Here is a 15,233-nt window from a genome sequence, read left to right on the forward strand (position 1 = left end):
CTTTCATTTCTATCATCGAAGGGGGAGGGGAATGAAAGAGGAGAAGGTAGAAGGGATTTAACACAGACTGAAAAGAGAGAAACCGAGATAGTATGCGAGATGGACAAAAACGAGTAAGTAACCAAAAAAGAAGACGAATACCAAGCTAGATTTCTGCTTTTCCTGTCTGTGACATAAAATATGTTATGTTAGCAAAGAATTGTTGCACAATATATTTTTTTCATCGAGGGGTTTAGGTTCTCGTGTGGGAGGCGTTTCGGTGGTCTCGAGTGTCTGCAAACCATAACTGTAGGCAGTGTTATGGGATTCCAAATGTAGTTACACACTGTTCTTTCTTATTGGTGTTGCAGTGTTTTAACTTTTCTGAAAAGCAATGCATTTATTCAAAATAGGACGAGTAATTCGTTATTATTAGTTAGTACCAGTTATTCTCCTTCAAATGCAGTCATATGTAGGCCTATATAATTCGTGAGATATCTAATAGTTTTATACCTAATATTTGCAGACAACTCCTATAATTAACGTCGGCCTAGCTAGCTAATCAAAACTCCATTAAATGATTGTATTGCCTAGGCCTACTTTGTCCAATGACTGAATAAAAAGTGAGCATTGTCGTGAAGAAAACGACTCCCACTGCATTCTCGAATTTCACCTATAGTCAATGACATGAATCTTTGCCTAAATGATCTCCATTGTTGACGTTGTGAAATCATATTATGGTCATCTGTAGATATGTTTGGGATATATAATGCACAACGTTTGGAGCTAAGTTGTGTGACATGCGGTAGTCTACCGCACGCGACAAATCAATGATTTATGTCTTCGGATCAGGATGCAATAATGTGTAGTCTACATGTATTGCGGATGTAGCTCTCATTGGCAGACAGGTAGTGATGTGGCTGAGGTTACGGCGGAGGGATATTATTTCTGTACGACAAAGAGATACGGTAAATCGGGAGAGAGAGAACCATGATAAGTGTGTGAGCCTAGATGTATGTCACATAGTAGGCCTAATGGACTTATTTGTATAAAACACGAATTTTAACCCCAAATATAATAACGTTAGGAGCAATCACTGAACACTTCAACGGAATTAAACTCTGGGAGAACATGGAGAAGAAACGGTGGGATTGCTCGGCTCTCCCCAAGGGCTGGCAAATTGAAGAAGTGACCAGAAAGTCGGGTTTGTCTGCGGGGAAAAGCGATGTCTATTATTATAGGTACTGAGCGGGCAGTATTTCAAGACGGCTAGGGCTGAATGGGTTTACTTGAGGGAGAGGGGGGTGACCAGGAGACAGAAAGTTGGGGAGGGGTGTAGCCGATATTAGGCTACTCTTATAAATTGTTGGATATGGAGCTTGTAAAACTATGTTTAGCCTATGTAGGCCTAACAGCCTGTCAATCAGCTAGGGAGCAGGCCTAAATGCAACAATTTTAGGCTATTGAATGATCGCATTCCAAATAGCCTAGCCCGAATCTAGGTCCATGCTATAACCTATATATAGTCAAGTCTTACCCTTTTATATGACCGGAGCAACAACCAAGAAACCATAAGCTATTCTTTTTTTAGCCGAGGTAAGGAAGAAGAAGAAGAGGAGGAGGAGCAGAGGCGAGAAAGGGGGGAGGCGGGTCGGTTGTATAGTTTGTGGTAGGCTACCATATACCGAATTTTCATTCTGTGGTGTGATGCACGCACGAAACTCGCAATTGTTGTCTACATTTTTTACATGAATTATCAGCAAGCACGAACGTTTCCATACTTTGGTAATCATTCAAAGTTTTCCATTTTTAGAAAATCATCGTGCATCAAAATAAACTGCATTAATATGCCTACTTATTTGAAATAGATATGCTGCAAAGTATCTGTTCGTTAAGGCGTCAGCTTACTTCAGTTCAGCTGGCGCTAGCTGAACCGAACGAGTGTGCTCGCATACTCACTTAAAAGACAATTGGCTTGAAAAACGAGAAAAGTGTCAATAGTACTGTTTGTCCTTTTTGAGACGCTGTAGCCACGATACGTTTCGAAATATTTATAACTAATCAAAGGTAACTCAATATATCTGTCATTAATTTGGACATTTTGACGAGCTTAGTTGTTAAATGTTAGGCTTACATTTAACTAAAATATATTTGCTGCAGTACTTTTCAATGAAAAACTGCGTGAAATCGAGTGGTCTCTTTTTCAATGACAACAAATACTTCATTGAAGAATCCCTACTGTTGACCAATCACTGACGAAGGGGCGTAGACCTCAGCAAAGTCAAAAACGTAACAAAATGTCGTCATAATATGTGCGCGAACTGTTTCGGCGGAGAATCATGCAGACAGACACCTTTAGAGATGTTGATGGCCGGGTGCCAATATAATATCAGCACCGGCTTTTGTGGCATTATCACTTGTGTACAAGAGGATTACCAATGTAACCGATGTGAAATGGCTAGCTAGTTAGCGGTGGTGCGGACGGAAGCTATACTGTTACACCAACATATTAAAATAATAGACATATTTTCATTAAAACCTTTTTATTTTTATGAATTTATTCATACTATTTCATAATTCCACGAGATCTAGTCCCAAAACAAATCTAGGGTTGTTACCCAAGCCGGCTGGTCATTAGTTCTACCTGTTCAGTTGCCAGAGACTCATTAAGTCTTCCTGTTCTAAATCTATGGACATGACCCAGTCGTTTGTTCAAAAAATTCCATTGCAATGATGGCTGGCTACGTTCTTATCCCTTGCTTGCTTGCTAGCTAGCCAATTTAAGTTTGTTACTCACCAAACATGGAGTTTCACTGAGAAACTCTCTGTTTACTCCCGTTATGGCTGCCATGTACTTTCAAAAAGGTCTGCCCCATAGAAATGGATACTCTTTGCTATAATAACCATTTATATTACTAATTTACCAAGGCCTTTGTCCACTTATTAAAGATGCAGATTAAATTGGGCCTGCCGTTCTGCCCACTTTGTCTAGGACCAGTGAACATTAACTCTGAAACAACGTTTTCAATTGAACTTTAGGAAATGTTGCAAAATGTATTGCACTTGATCACCCTGTTACATTGTATCCCAATAGTTGATTGATCACCCTGTTACATTGTATCCCAATAGTTGATCCCTACTACTCCTTATTGAATAATGTATTGCACTTGATCACCCTGTTACATTGTATCCCAATAGTTGATTGATCACCCTGTTACATTGTATCCCAATAGTTGATTGATCACCCTGTTACATTGTATCCCAATAGTTGATTGATCACCCTGTTACATTGTATCCCAATAGTTGATTGATCACCCTGTTACATTGTATCCCACTAGTTGATTGATCACCCTGTTACATTGTATCCCACTAGTTGATTGATCACCCTGTTACATTGTATCCCACTAGTTGATTGATCACCCTGTTACATTGTATCCCAATAGTTGATTGATCACCCTGTTACATTGTATCCCAATAGTTGATTGATCACCCTGTTACATTGTATCCCAATAGTTGATTGATCACCCTGTTACATTGTATCCCACTAGTTGATTGATCACCCTGTTACATTGTATCCCAATAGTTGATTGATCACCCTGTTACATTGTATCCCAATAGTTGATTGATCACCCTGTTACATTGTATCCCAATAGTTGATTGATCACCCTGTTACATTGTATCCCAATAGTTGATTGATCACCCTGTTACATTGTATCCCACTAGTTGATTGATCACCCTGTTACATTGTATCCCAATAGTTGATTGATCACCCTGTTACATTGTATCCCAATAGTTGATTGATCACCCTGTTACATTGTATCCCAATAGTTGATTGATCACCCTGTTACATTGTATCCCAATAGTTGATTGATCACCCTGTTACATTGTATCCCACTAGTTGATTGATCACCCTGTTACATTGTATCCCACTAGTTGATTGATCACCCTGTTACATTGTATCCCAATAGTTGATTGATCACCCTGTTACATTGTATCCCAATAGTTGATTGATCACCCTGTTACATTGTATCCCAATAGTTGATTGATCACCCTGTTACATTGTATCCCAATAGTTGATTGATCACCCTGTTACATTGTATCCCACTAGTTGATTGATCACCCTGTTACATTGTATCCCACTAGTTGATTGATCACCCTGTTACATTGTATCCCAATAGTTGATTGATCACCCTGTTACATTGTATCCCAATAGTTGATTGATCACCCTGTTACATTGTATCCCAATAGTTGATTGATCACCCTGTTACATTGTATCCCAATAGTTGATTGATCACCCTGTTACATTGTATCCCAATAGTTGATTGATCACCCTGTTACATTGTATCCCAATAGTTGATTGATCACCCTGTTACGTTGTATCCCAATAGTTGATTGATCACCCTGTTACATTGTATCCCAATAGTTGATCCCTACTACTCCTTATTGAACATGTAAGTTATTTCAGTTAAGCCATCTTAAACTCTAAGGTCTATCATTTAAATGGCGAATTGGTTATACATTTGGGAATATGCTGCAATACATGAAAACGTATTCTACTGCTTAAATAGTTTATTACAATTAGCTACACACATTAAATCGGTCATAAAAATATGGATTGTTAAATACATGAATGAAATGCTAATGCAAAGACTCATTGTTCACACTCTGATTCCATACCATTATACATTAATAATCTGATGTCTGTGAATAGTTCATCCGTCTCTAGTCTCCTTTGCGGTTTTGGCTCTTGCATGATTGTTTTACATTTTCTCATGTCTACAGTTTGTTTACAGCATAAAATGTGTTTGTTGCAGATTGTTTGTTGCTTTCCTGATCTATCTTGCTACTTTTCTCCTTTTGCTATCCCCTGGTCAGTTGTCCATATCCTCACACTGTGGTTTGTTGTCCTTTACCTCTCCTAGTCCAACCGGGAAGAAGTTTCGGAGCAAGCCTCAGCTGGCTCGTTACCTTGGCAACCAGATGGACCTCAGCTCCTTCGACTTCCGCACGGGGAAGATGCTCATGAGTAAACTGAACAAGAACAGACAGAGACTCCGCTATGACAACAACAATCAGACCAAGGTGAGAGGTCTGTCTCCTGAAATTAATATTTCCATACATGTTGGACACACTCTTCTAAATGACTTCACACTTATTTGCTGTCAAACCAGCAGTTAGAAATTAGAATGCTGAAAACTGTGTTTTAAGGCTTTCCCCAGGTGCAAAGGATAACTGACATATATCTAGCATTATCTAGTATTTGAGGAACATCTCTGTGGCTACGTAGTGTTGGTTGTCACTGTCAGCTGTTTATTTGTGCGTGTCTTCCAGGGCAAGCCAGACCTGAACACATCACTTCCCGTCAGACAGACTGCTTCCATCTTTAAGCAGCCTGTCACCAAGGTTACCAACCACCCCAGCAACAAAGTCAAGACTGATCCACAGAAAGCTGTGGACCAGCCAAAACAGGTAAACACAGCCATTAGCCTGTATGGTGAAACTGCGGTTACATTGGGTTATATGCTTTTCTTCCTGAAGGTTATTTTGACTAAGGAGATACCAAAACTAAATTAATGTGCATTTGTTTTGTCCACAGCTTTTCTGGGAGAAGAAGCTTGGTGGTCTCAATGCATTTGACATCGCAGAGGAGCTAGTGAAGACAATGGACCTGCCTAAAGGTCTGCAAGGTAAGAGAAAGGGCCATGTACACTGAGAGTACAAAACATTAGGAACTGACCATGTGAATCTACATGAAGGCTATAATCCCTTATTGATGTCACAGTACCCCACATTGACACGGTACCCCCGCACATTGATCCGGTACCCCAATAGTCTGTTGTATTTGGCGCATGTGACAAAAACAATTTGATTCGATTTAAATCCACTTCCAACAGTGTAACTGAAGGGGAGGAGACAGGATAAAGAAGGGATTTTAATCATTGAGGCCATTGAGACATGGATTGTGTATGTGTGCCATTCAGAGTGTATTCAGAGTCTGAATGGGCAAGACAAAATATTTGTGTGTTTCAATGGGGTATGGTAGTAGGTGCCAAGCTCACCGGTTTAAGTTTGTCAAGAACTGCAACCCTGCTGGGTTTTTCACACTCAGCCGTTTCCAGTGTGTGTCAAGAATGTTCCACCACCCAACGGACATCCAGCCAATTTGTCACAACTGTGGGAAGCATTGTAGTAAACGTGGGCCAGTATCATGTGTGGAACACTTTCGACACTTGCTCTGACCAATTGAGACTGTTCTGAGGGCAAAAGGGAAGAGGTGTTCCTAATCTTTTGTACACAGTGTATAATCCCCATTTCCCATTACATTTTTGAATGTCTTCTCACTTCTGTGACTGTGAACACCTGTCTGTCCTACAGGAGTTGGACCTGGATGTACAGACAAGACTCTACTGTCAGCGATAGCCAGCGCCCTGCACACTAGTGCAGCCCCCATCACCGGTCAGCTGTCTGCAGCCGTGGAGAAGAACCCAGGGGTGTGGCTCAACACGACTCAGCCCCTCTGCAAGGCTTTCATAGTCACTGACGAGGACATCAGGTACATACAGGAGAGGACATGAGCTCCAGAGTCATATTAGTGCTATGAATAATTGAATCTGTGTAATTAAGAGCTGATTTTGTTTCCCCATGCTATTTAGCTAAATTGCAGTCCATATTTCTAACAGTTGTTTTTGTATGTTATCTCATCATGGTGAGTGTAGGAAGCAGGAAGAGCTGGTGTACAGTGTGAGGAAGAAGCTGGAGGAGGCTCTAATGGCGGACATGTTGGCTCATGTGCAGGAAGCAGCCAGTGAGGGCGACTCACTCAATGAAGACAATGATGACATGGAGACTGTATAGCAGAGGTAGGCTACTGTTCAGAGAGACTGTATAGCAGAGGTAGGCTACTGTTCAGAGAGACTGTATAGCAGAGGTAGGCTACTGTTCAGAGAGACTGTATAGCAGAGGTAGGCTACTGTTCAGAGAGACTGTATAGCAGAGGTAGGCTACTGTTCAGAGAGACTGTATAGCAGAGGTAGGCTACTGTTCAGAGAGACTGTATAGCAGAGGTAGGCTACTGTTCAGAGAGACTGTATAGCAGAGGTAGGCTACTGTTCAGAGAGACTGTATAGCAGAGGTAGGCTACTGTTCAGAGAGACTGTATAGCAGAGGTAGGCTACTGTTCAGAGAGACTGTATAGCAGAGGTAGGCTACTGTTCAGAGAGACTGTATAGCAGAGGTAGGCTACTGTTCAGAGAGATTGTATAGCAGAGGTAGGCTACTGTTCAGAGAGACTGTATAGCAGAGGTAGGCTACTGTTCAGAGAGACTGTATAGCAGAGGTAGGCTACTGTTCAGAGAGACTGTATAGTAGCGAGGTAGGCTACTGTTCAGAGAGACTGTATAGCAGAGGTAGGCTACTGTTCAGAGAGACTGTATAGCAGAGGTAGGCTACTGTTTAGAGAGATTGTATAGCAGAGGTAGGCTACTGTTCAGAGAGACTGTATAGCAGAGGTAGGCTACTGTTCAGAGAGACTGTATAGCAGAGGTAGGCTACTGTTCAGAGAGACTGTATAGCAGAGGTAGGCTACTGTTCAGAGAGACTGTATAGCAGAGGTAGGCTACTGTTCAGAGTAGAGGTCGACCGATTATGATTTTTCAACGCCGATACCGATTATTGGAGGATGACAATTCATGTAATAATGACAATTACAACAATACTGAATGAACACTTATTTTAACTTAATATAATACATCAATAAAATCAATGTAGCCTCAAATTAATAATGAGACATGTTCAATTTGGTTTAAATAATTTAAAAACAAAGTGTTGGAGAAGAAAATAAAAGTGCAATATGTGCCATGTAAGAAAGCTAACGTTTGAGTTCCTTGCTGAGAACATATGAAAGCTGGTGGTTCCTTTTAACATGAGTCTTCAATATTTCCAGGTAAGAAGTTTTAGGTTGTAGTTATTATAGGAATTATAGGACTATTTCTCTCTATACCATTTGTATTTCATTAACCTTTGACTATTGGATGTTCTTATAGGCACTTTAGTATTGCCAGTGTAACAGTATAGCTTCCGTCCCTCAAGTTAGCGCGCGCTAACTAGCTAGCCATTTCACTTCGGTTACACCAGCCTCATCTCGGGAGTTGATAGGCTTGAAGTCATAAACAACGCAATACTTGACGCACAACGAAGAGCTGCTGGAAAAACGCACGAAAGTGCTGTTTGAATGAATGTTTACGTGCCTGCTTCTGCCTACCACCGCTCAGTCCGATACTGGTATGTTCAGTCAGATTATATGCAACGCAGGACACGCTAGATAATATCTAGTAATATCATCAACCATGTGTGGTTAACTAGTGATTATAATTGTTTTTTATAAGATAAGTTTAATGCTAGCTAGCAGCATACCTTGGCTTACTGCATTCGTGTAACAGGCAGTCTCCTTGTGGAGTGCAACGAGAGAGGCAGGTCGCTAATTGCGTTGGACTAGTTAAATGTAAGGTTGCAAGACTGGAACCCCCGAGCTGACAAGGTGAACATCTGTCGTTCTGACCCTGAACAAGGCAGTTAACCAACCGTTCCTAGGCCGTCATTGAAAATAAGAATGCATTCTTAACTGACTTGCCTCGTTAAATAAAGGTATAAAAAAATATAAAATAAATAAAATTGGCAAATCGGCACCCAAAAATCGGCCATTCCGATTAATCGATCGACCTCGAGTTCAGAGAGACTGTATAGCAGAGGTAGGCTACCGTTCAGAGAGACTTTATAGCAGAGGTAGGCTACTGTTCAGAGAGACTGTATAGTAGTGAGGTAGGCTACTGTTCAGAGAGACTGTATAGCAGAGGTAGGCTACCGTTCAGAGAGACTTTATAGCAGAGGTAGGCTACTGTTCAGAGAGACTGTATAGCAGAGATAGGCTACTGTTCAGAGAGACTGTATAGCAGAGGTAGGCTACCGTTCAGAGAGACTTTATAGCAGAGGTAGGCTACTGTTCAGAGAGACTGTATAGCAGAGATAGGCTACTGTTCAGAGAGACTGTATAGCAGAGGTAGGCTACTGTTCAGAGAGACTGTATAGCAGAGGTAGGCTACTGTTCAGAGAGACTGTATAGCAGAGGTAGGCTACTGTTCAGAGAGACTGTATAGCAGAGGTAGGCTACTGTTCAGAGAGACTGTATAGCAGAGATAGGCTACTGTTCAGAGAGACTTTATAGCAGAGATAGGCTACTGTTCAGAGAGACTGTATAGCAGAGGTAGGCTACTGTTCAGAGAGACTGTATAGCAGAGGTAGGCTACTGGTCAGAGAGACTGTATAGCAGAGGTAGGCTACTGGTCAGAGAGACTGTAGAGCAGAGGTAGGCTACTGTTCAGAGAGACTGTATAGCAGAGGTAGGCTACTGGTCAGAGAGACTGTATAGCAGAGGTAGGCTACTGTTCAGAGACTGTATAGTAGAGGTAGGCTACTGTTCAGAGAGACTGTATAGTAGAGGTAGGCTACTGTTCAGAGAGACTGTATAGCAGAGGTAGGCTACTGGTCAGAGAGACTGTATAGCAGAGGTAGGCCACAGTGTCAGTGTTGTTGATAGATGAGAGAGACCTTGCAGACTGTCGAAAAATAGGAATAAATCCAATACTGATGATGGCTTGATGCCAAAACATTTGTGCTCTGTTTTTCACCTTTAAGTTACGCAACTTTTAGGCATCATGATGCAGAAAATAAAACATTTATATTTTTGCATTTTTTTGGATGTATTCCTTTTTCTTATTTTTTACCTTTTTATTTCGACAGGGAGTCGATGCTGAGACCAAGGTCTCTTTCCAGATGATCTATGTTTAGCACAACAATACACATGAAAATACAATCAAAATCCTATTTTTCGAGAGTGTCGGGGTCTCCACCTCTTCCAGTGTTTTGAGAACGGACACTAGTTGGTTTAAAAGGACGTTTAAAGTGCGTAGACGGCCAGCCTCCTGTTGTTGAAAGTACATATGCTGCTGTTGCTACTGTTTACTATCTATGCTGTTGCCTAGTCACTTTACCTATACCTATATGTACATATCTACTGCCATTACCTCGTATCCCTGCACATGGACTCGGTACTGGAACCCCATGTATAGAGCAAAGTTACCATAACTCATTGTGTATTTATTCCTCATGTTTTTATTTTTCAACTTTTATCTCTGCATTGTTGGGAAGTAAACATTCCACTGTAGGTCTACACCTGTACGCAATTGTATTTTATCTGTAAAATGAGAGGTTCTTTTTAGGCTTCCACAGCATTTATGGGCTCCCACCAGTTTCTCAACAGATGTCAGTATTTTAATTTCAGAGCTGCAAATCATGCCACCCAAGGGATATGATATGACACATTTATAATTTGATTTACAATCTGTATTATTTGTTTAGCTATTTCAACCAACGTCTGTCTTCATCCTCTCTTCCAGGGAGATGGGGTGTTATAGAGTAGTCTGGATGGGTTTTTCAACTCCTTGTCAAATGACAATGAAACCAGGAACCCTGTACCAATCCAACCAAAAGAACTGCCCACTTTCTGCCCATCCCCTTCCACGTGCTACCCCTCTGAAGCTCTGCCTACCTACTGTCCACCTCGCCCACTGTTTAGCCTCTTCTGGCACCAGCCCCATGAAAGTACTTGGACTCAGGAATTCTGAATCAAATTGATTATTAGCTAAATTATCTTTCTTTTGAAAAAGATAGCATGAAATAAAATGTTGGCGGGGTAGAGTGAAAGAGATTGGTTTCGTACAGTATGATGAATTGTGTGTTCAATGATGTAGTATTTTTGTTTTGTAAGACATTTTATGGATTTACTGAATGTGAGTTATATATTGTGACGATCATGTCAACCCACCCCAAAACATGTTTTAAATTCATTGGGATATTTTGAATTAGAAGTGAATTCTGTTTTTTTTCCATGGGTTTTTCTTTCTGGGTGTCTAATGCACTCCATGGGGATAGATGGACCATATTTTAAAGGTACTTTGGCTTATTTTACAGGGCTATGTGAGAGGCTTTGGTGAGAGGGAACAAGATACTTGCCTAAATGATGATAATGTGGCAGGTAGCCTAGGGGTTAAGGGCGTTGGGCCAGTAACCGAAAGGTCACTGATTCAAATCCCTGAGCCGGTGAAAAAACTTCCCATGTGCCCTTGAGCAAGGCACTTAACCCAAGTTGCTCTGGATAAGAGTGTCTGCTAAATGACTAACATGTATATTATGCACTCTAAATTCTAGCGCTTGTGTTAATCACAGGAGAGAGTATTAGTGAAAAATCATTGGATCATGTTCTCAAGAAAATATCATTATTGTTGTAATGTAGTCCATATAAACCCCTTACCCAGTACTTATGAGTCAGGCCATACTGTTCTGAGTTATAATGGGTACAACAGTTATGAGTCAGGCCATACTGTTCTGAGTTATAATGGGTACAACAGTTATGAGTCAGGCCATACTGTACTGAGTTATAATGGGTACAACAGTTATGAGTCAGGCCATACTGTTCTGAGTTATAATGGGTACAACAGTTATGAGTCAGGCCATACTGTTCTGAGTTATAATGGGTACAACAGTTATGAGTCAGGCCATACTGTACTGAGTTATAATGGGTACAACAGTTATGAGTCAGGCCATACTGTACTGAGTTATAATGGGTACAACAGTTATGAGTCAGGCCATACTGTACTGAGTTATAATGGGTACAACAGTTATGAGTCAGGCCATACTGTACTGAGTTATAATGGGCACAACAGTTATGAGTCAGGCCATACTGTACTGAGTTATAATGGGTACAACAGTTATGAGTCAGGCTATACTGTACTGAGTTATAATGGGTACAACAGTTATGAGTCAGGCCATAATGTACTGAGTTATAATGGGTACAACAGTTATGAGTCAGGCCAAACTGTACTGAGTTATAATGGGTACAACAGTTATGAGTCAGGCCATACTGTACTGAGTTATAATGGGTACAACAGTTATGAGTCAGGCCATACTGTACTGAGTTATAATGGGTACAACAGTTATGAGTCAGGCCAAACTGTACTGAGTTATAATGGGTACAACAGTTATGAGTCAGGCCATACTGTACTGAGTTATAATGGGTACAACAGTTATGAGTCAGGCCATACTGTACTGAGTTATAATGGGTACAACAGTTATGAGTCAGGCCAAACTGTACTGAGTTATAATGGGTACAACAGTTATGAGTCAGGCCAAACTGTACTGAGTTATAATGGGTACAACAGTTATGAGTCAGGCCATACTGTACTGAGTTATAATGGGCACAACAGTTATGAGTCAGGCCATACTGTACTGAGTTATAATGGGTACAACAGTTATGAGTCAGGCCATACTGTACTGAGTTATAATGGGTACAACAGTTATGAGTCAGGCCATACTGTACTGAGTTATAATGGGTACAACAGTTATGAGTCAGGCCATACTGTACTGAGTTATAATGGGTACAACAGTTATGAGTCAGGCCAAACTGTACTGAGTTATAATGGGTACAACAGTTATGAGTCAGGCCATACTGTACTGAGTTATAATGGGCACAACAGTTATGAGTCAGGCCATACTGTACTGAGTTATAATGGGTACAACAGTTATGAGTCAGGCCATACTGTACTGAGTTATAATGGGTACAACAGTTATGAGTCAGGCCATACTGTACTGAGTTATAATGGGTACAACAGTTATGAGTCAGGCCATACTGTACTGAGTTATAATGGGTACAACAGTTATGAGTCAGGCCATACTGTACTGAGTTATAATGGGTACAACAGTTATGAGTCAGGCCAAACTGTACTGAGTTATAATGGGTACAACAGTTATGAGTCAGGCCATACTGTACTGAGTTATAATGGGTACAACAGTTATGAGTCAGGCCATACTGTACTGAGTTATAATGGGTACAACAGTTATGAGTCAGGCCATACTGTACTGAGTTATAATGGGTACAACAGTTATGAGTCAGGCCATACTGTACTGAGTTATAATGGGTACAACAGTTATGAGTTAGGCCAAACTGTACTGAGTTATAATGGGTACAACAGTTATGAGTCAGGCCAAACTGTACTGAGTTATAATGGGTACAACAGTTATGAGTCAGGCCATACTGTACTGAGTTATAATGGGTACAACAGTTATGAGTCAGGCCATACTGTACTGAGTTATAATGGGTACAACAGTTATGAGTCAGGCCAAACTGTACTGAGTTATAATGGGTACAACAGTTATGAGTCAGGCCAAACTGTACTGAGTTATAATGGGTACAACAGTTATGAGTCAGGCCATACTGTACTGAGTTATAATGGGTACAACAGTTATGAGTCAGGCCATACTGTACTGAGTTATAATGGGTACAACAGTTATGAGTCAGACCATACTGTACTGAGTTATAATGGGTACAACAGTTATGAGTCAGGCCATACTGTACTGAGTTATAATGGGTACAACAGTTATGAGTCAGGCCATACTGTACTGAGTTATAATGGGTACAACAGTTATGAGTCAGGCCAAACTGTACTGAGTTATAATGGGTACAACAGTTATGAGTCAGGCCATACTGTACTGAGTTATAATGGGTACAACAGTTATGAGTCAGGCCATACTGTACTGAGTTATAATGGGTACAACAGTTATGAGTCAGGCCAAACTGTACTGAGTTATAATGGGTACAACAGTTATGAGTCAGGCCAAACTGTACTGAGTTATAATGGGTACAACAGTTATGAGTCAGGCCAAACTGTACTGAGTTATAATGGGTACAACAGTTATGAGTCAGGCCATACTGTACTGAGTTATAATGGGTACAACAGTTATGAGTCAGGCCATACTGTACTGAGTTATAATGGGTACAACAGTTATGAGTCAGGCCATACTGTACTGAGTTATAATGGGTACAACAGTTATGAGTCAGGCCATACTGTACTGAGTTATAATGGGTACAACAGTTATGAGTCAGGCCATACTGTACTGAGTTATAATGGGTACAACAGTTATGAGTCAGGCCAAACTGTACTGAGTTATAATGGGTACAACAGTTATGAGTCAGGCCAAACTGTACTGAGTTATAATGGGTACAACAGTTATGAGTCAGGCCATACTGTACTGAGTTATAATGGGTACAACAGTTATGAGTCAGGCCATACTGTACTGAGTTATAATGGGTACAACAGTTATGAGTCAGGCCATACTGTACTGAGTTATAATGGGTACAACAGTTATGAGTCAGGCCATACTGTACTGAGTTATAATGGGTACAACAGTTATGAGTCAGGCCAAACTGTACTGAGTTATAATGGGTACAACAGTTATGAGTCAGGCCAAACTGTACTGAGTTATAATGGGTACAACAGTTATGAGTCAGGCCATACTGTACTGAGTTATAATGGGTACAACAGTTATGAGTCAGGCCAAACTGTACTGAGTTACAATGGGTACAACAGTTATGAGTCAGGCCATACTGTACTGAGTTACAATGGGTACAACAGTTATGAGTCAGGCCAAACTGTACTGAGTTACAATGGGTACAACAGTTATGAGTCAGGCCATACTGTACTGAGTTATAATGGGTACAACAGTTATGAGTCAGGCCATACTGTACTGAGTTATAATGGGTACAACAGTTATGTAGAATGGACCCTCTGTCACATGGATCCTCTGCTACATGTTGTAGATTGTATTACTTGTAACACTCCCTGTATAGGTGCTCACTGAAGTTGTTGGTTTAATGTTGGTGTTTCTAGCCAATGCACATTTTTCCCATGGCCATGACTTCAGTCAACATATTTTTAAAATGTTTCCAATAATGTGTCAATGCCACCACAACACATGCTGCCTCCTTGTTGTCTTGTTCACTGGGTGCCAGACAGTAAGCTAAGATTTGTTTTGTTTGAATAAAGGTGAAGATTCTCAGTGTTGAGAAAAATGAAATGAGCTTTGAAGATTTACCTACATTTCTCGAAGTTTGATGTATGTATGAAATGTCAAGCTCAATGCGATCCCTATCCCACATCAGCAGGCTGACTGCTGAACTGAATTGGATTGTGTTACTGAATAAAATGTATCTGTATTTCAACAGTAGTACAGTTTCTTTGTCGGTGATTGGTTCAATGTCTATATATATATTGATGACATACTTGATACTCCAATGTCTTGTGTATCATTTGAATACTACAGGCGTTCCTGCAGTGCTGACAGGCCTCTACAGCTCAGGGTTAACT

At 40.7% G+C, this 15,233-nt stretch overlaps 2 protein-coding genes across 8 annotated transcripts in view; both read left to right on the top strand.

The window, feature by feature from the left end:
- Positions 1-15,093, top strand: LOC118359235 (methyl-CpG-binding domain protein 3-like). Of its 3 annotated transcripts, none has more exons than XM_052480542.1 (7): positions 1-113; positions 4,902-5,061; positions 5,311-5,448; positions 5,576-5,666; positions 6,355-6,532; positions 6,696-6,839; positions 10,431-15,093. In XM_052480542.1, exons 1-6 carry the CDS (start codon positions 100-102, stop codon positions 6,832-6,834), a joined length of 720 nt encoding a protein of 239 aa, XP_052336502.1. In that variant the 5' UTR covers positions 1-99; the 3' UTR covers positions 6,835-6,839; positions 10,431-15,093. The 3 variants fall into 3 exon arrangements, with proteins under 3 accessions (XP_052336502.1, XP_035593527.1, XP_035593529.1); XM_035737634.2 differs by lacking the exon at positions 1-113 and adding an exon at positions 923-1,220; XM_035737636.2 differs by lacking the exons at positions 1-113; positions 10,431-15,093 and adding exons at positions 923-1,220; positions 9,775-10,424.
- Positions 6,847-15,233, top strand: part of LOC118359237 (unconventional myosin-Va-like) — a 21,175-nt gene continuing 12,788 nt past the window's right edge. For 3 of the 5 annotated variants that reach the window (XM_052480543.1, XM_052480544.1, XM_052480545.1), the window contains exon 1: positions 6,847-9,474. The gene's annotated coding sequence lies outside the window, so the exon portion shown is untranslated. The remainder of the gene's footprint in view (positions 9,475-15,233) is intronic. The other 2 variants (XM_052480546.1, XM_052480547.1) reach the window with 2 other exon arrangements.

The sequence above is a fragment of the Oncorhynchus keta genome, chromosome 26 (genome assembly GCF_023373465.1).
Source record: "Oncorhynchus keta strain PuntledgeMale-10-30-2019 chromosome 26, Oket_V2, whole genome shotgun sequence".
Lineage (NCBI taxonomy): Eukaryota > Metazoa > Chordata > Actinopteri > Salmoniformes > Salmonidae > Oncorhynchus > Oncorhynchus keta.

Excerpts from the sequence above, each read along its gene's own strand:
- LOC118359235 (XM_035737634.2), top strand. The coding sequence starts at position 1,111 with ATGGAGAAGAAACGGTGGGATTGCTCGGCTCTCCCCAAGGGCTGGCAA. Across the intron at positions 5,667-6,354 it reads CCTGCCTAAAGGTCTGCAAG|GAGTTGGACCTGGATGTACA; the intron begins GTAAGAGAAAGG and ends TCTGTCCTACAG. Across the intron at positions 6,533-6,695 it reads GTCACTGACGAGGACATCAG|GAAGCAGGAAGAGCTGGTGT; the intron begins GTACATACAGGA and ends TGGTGAGTGTAG.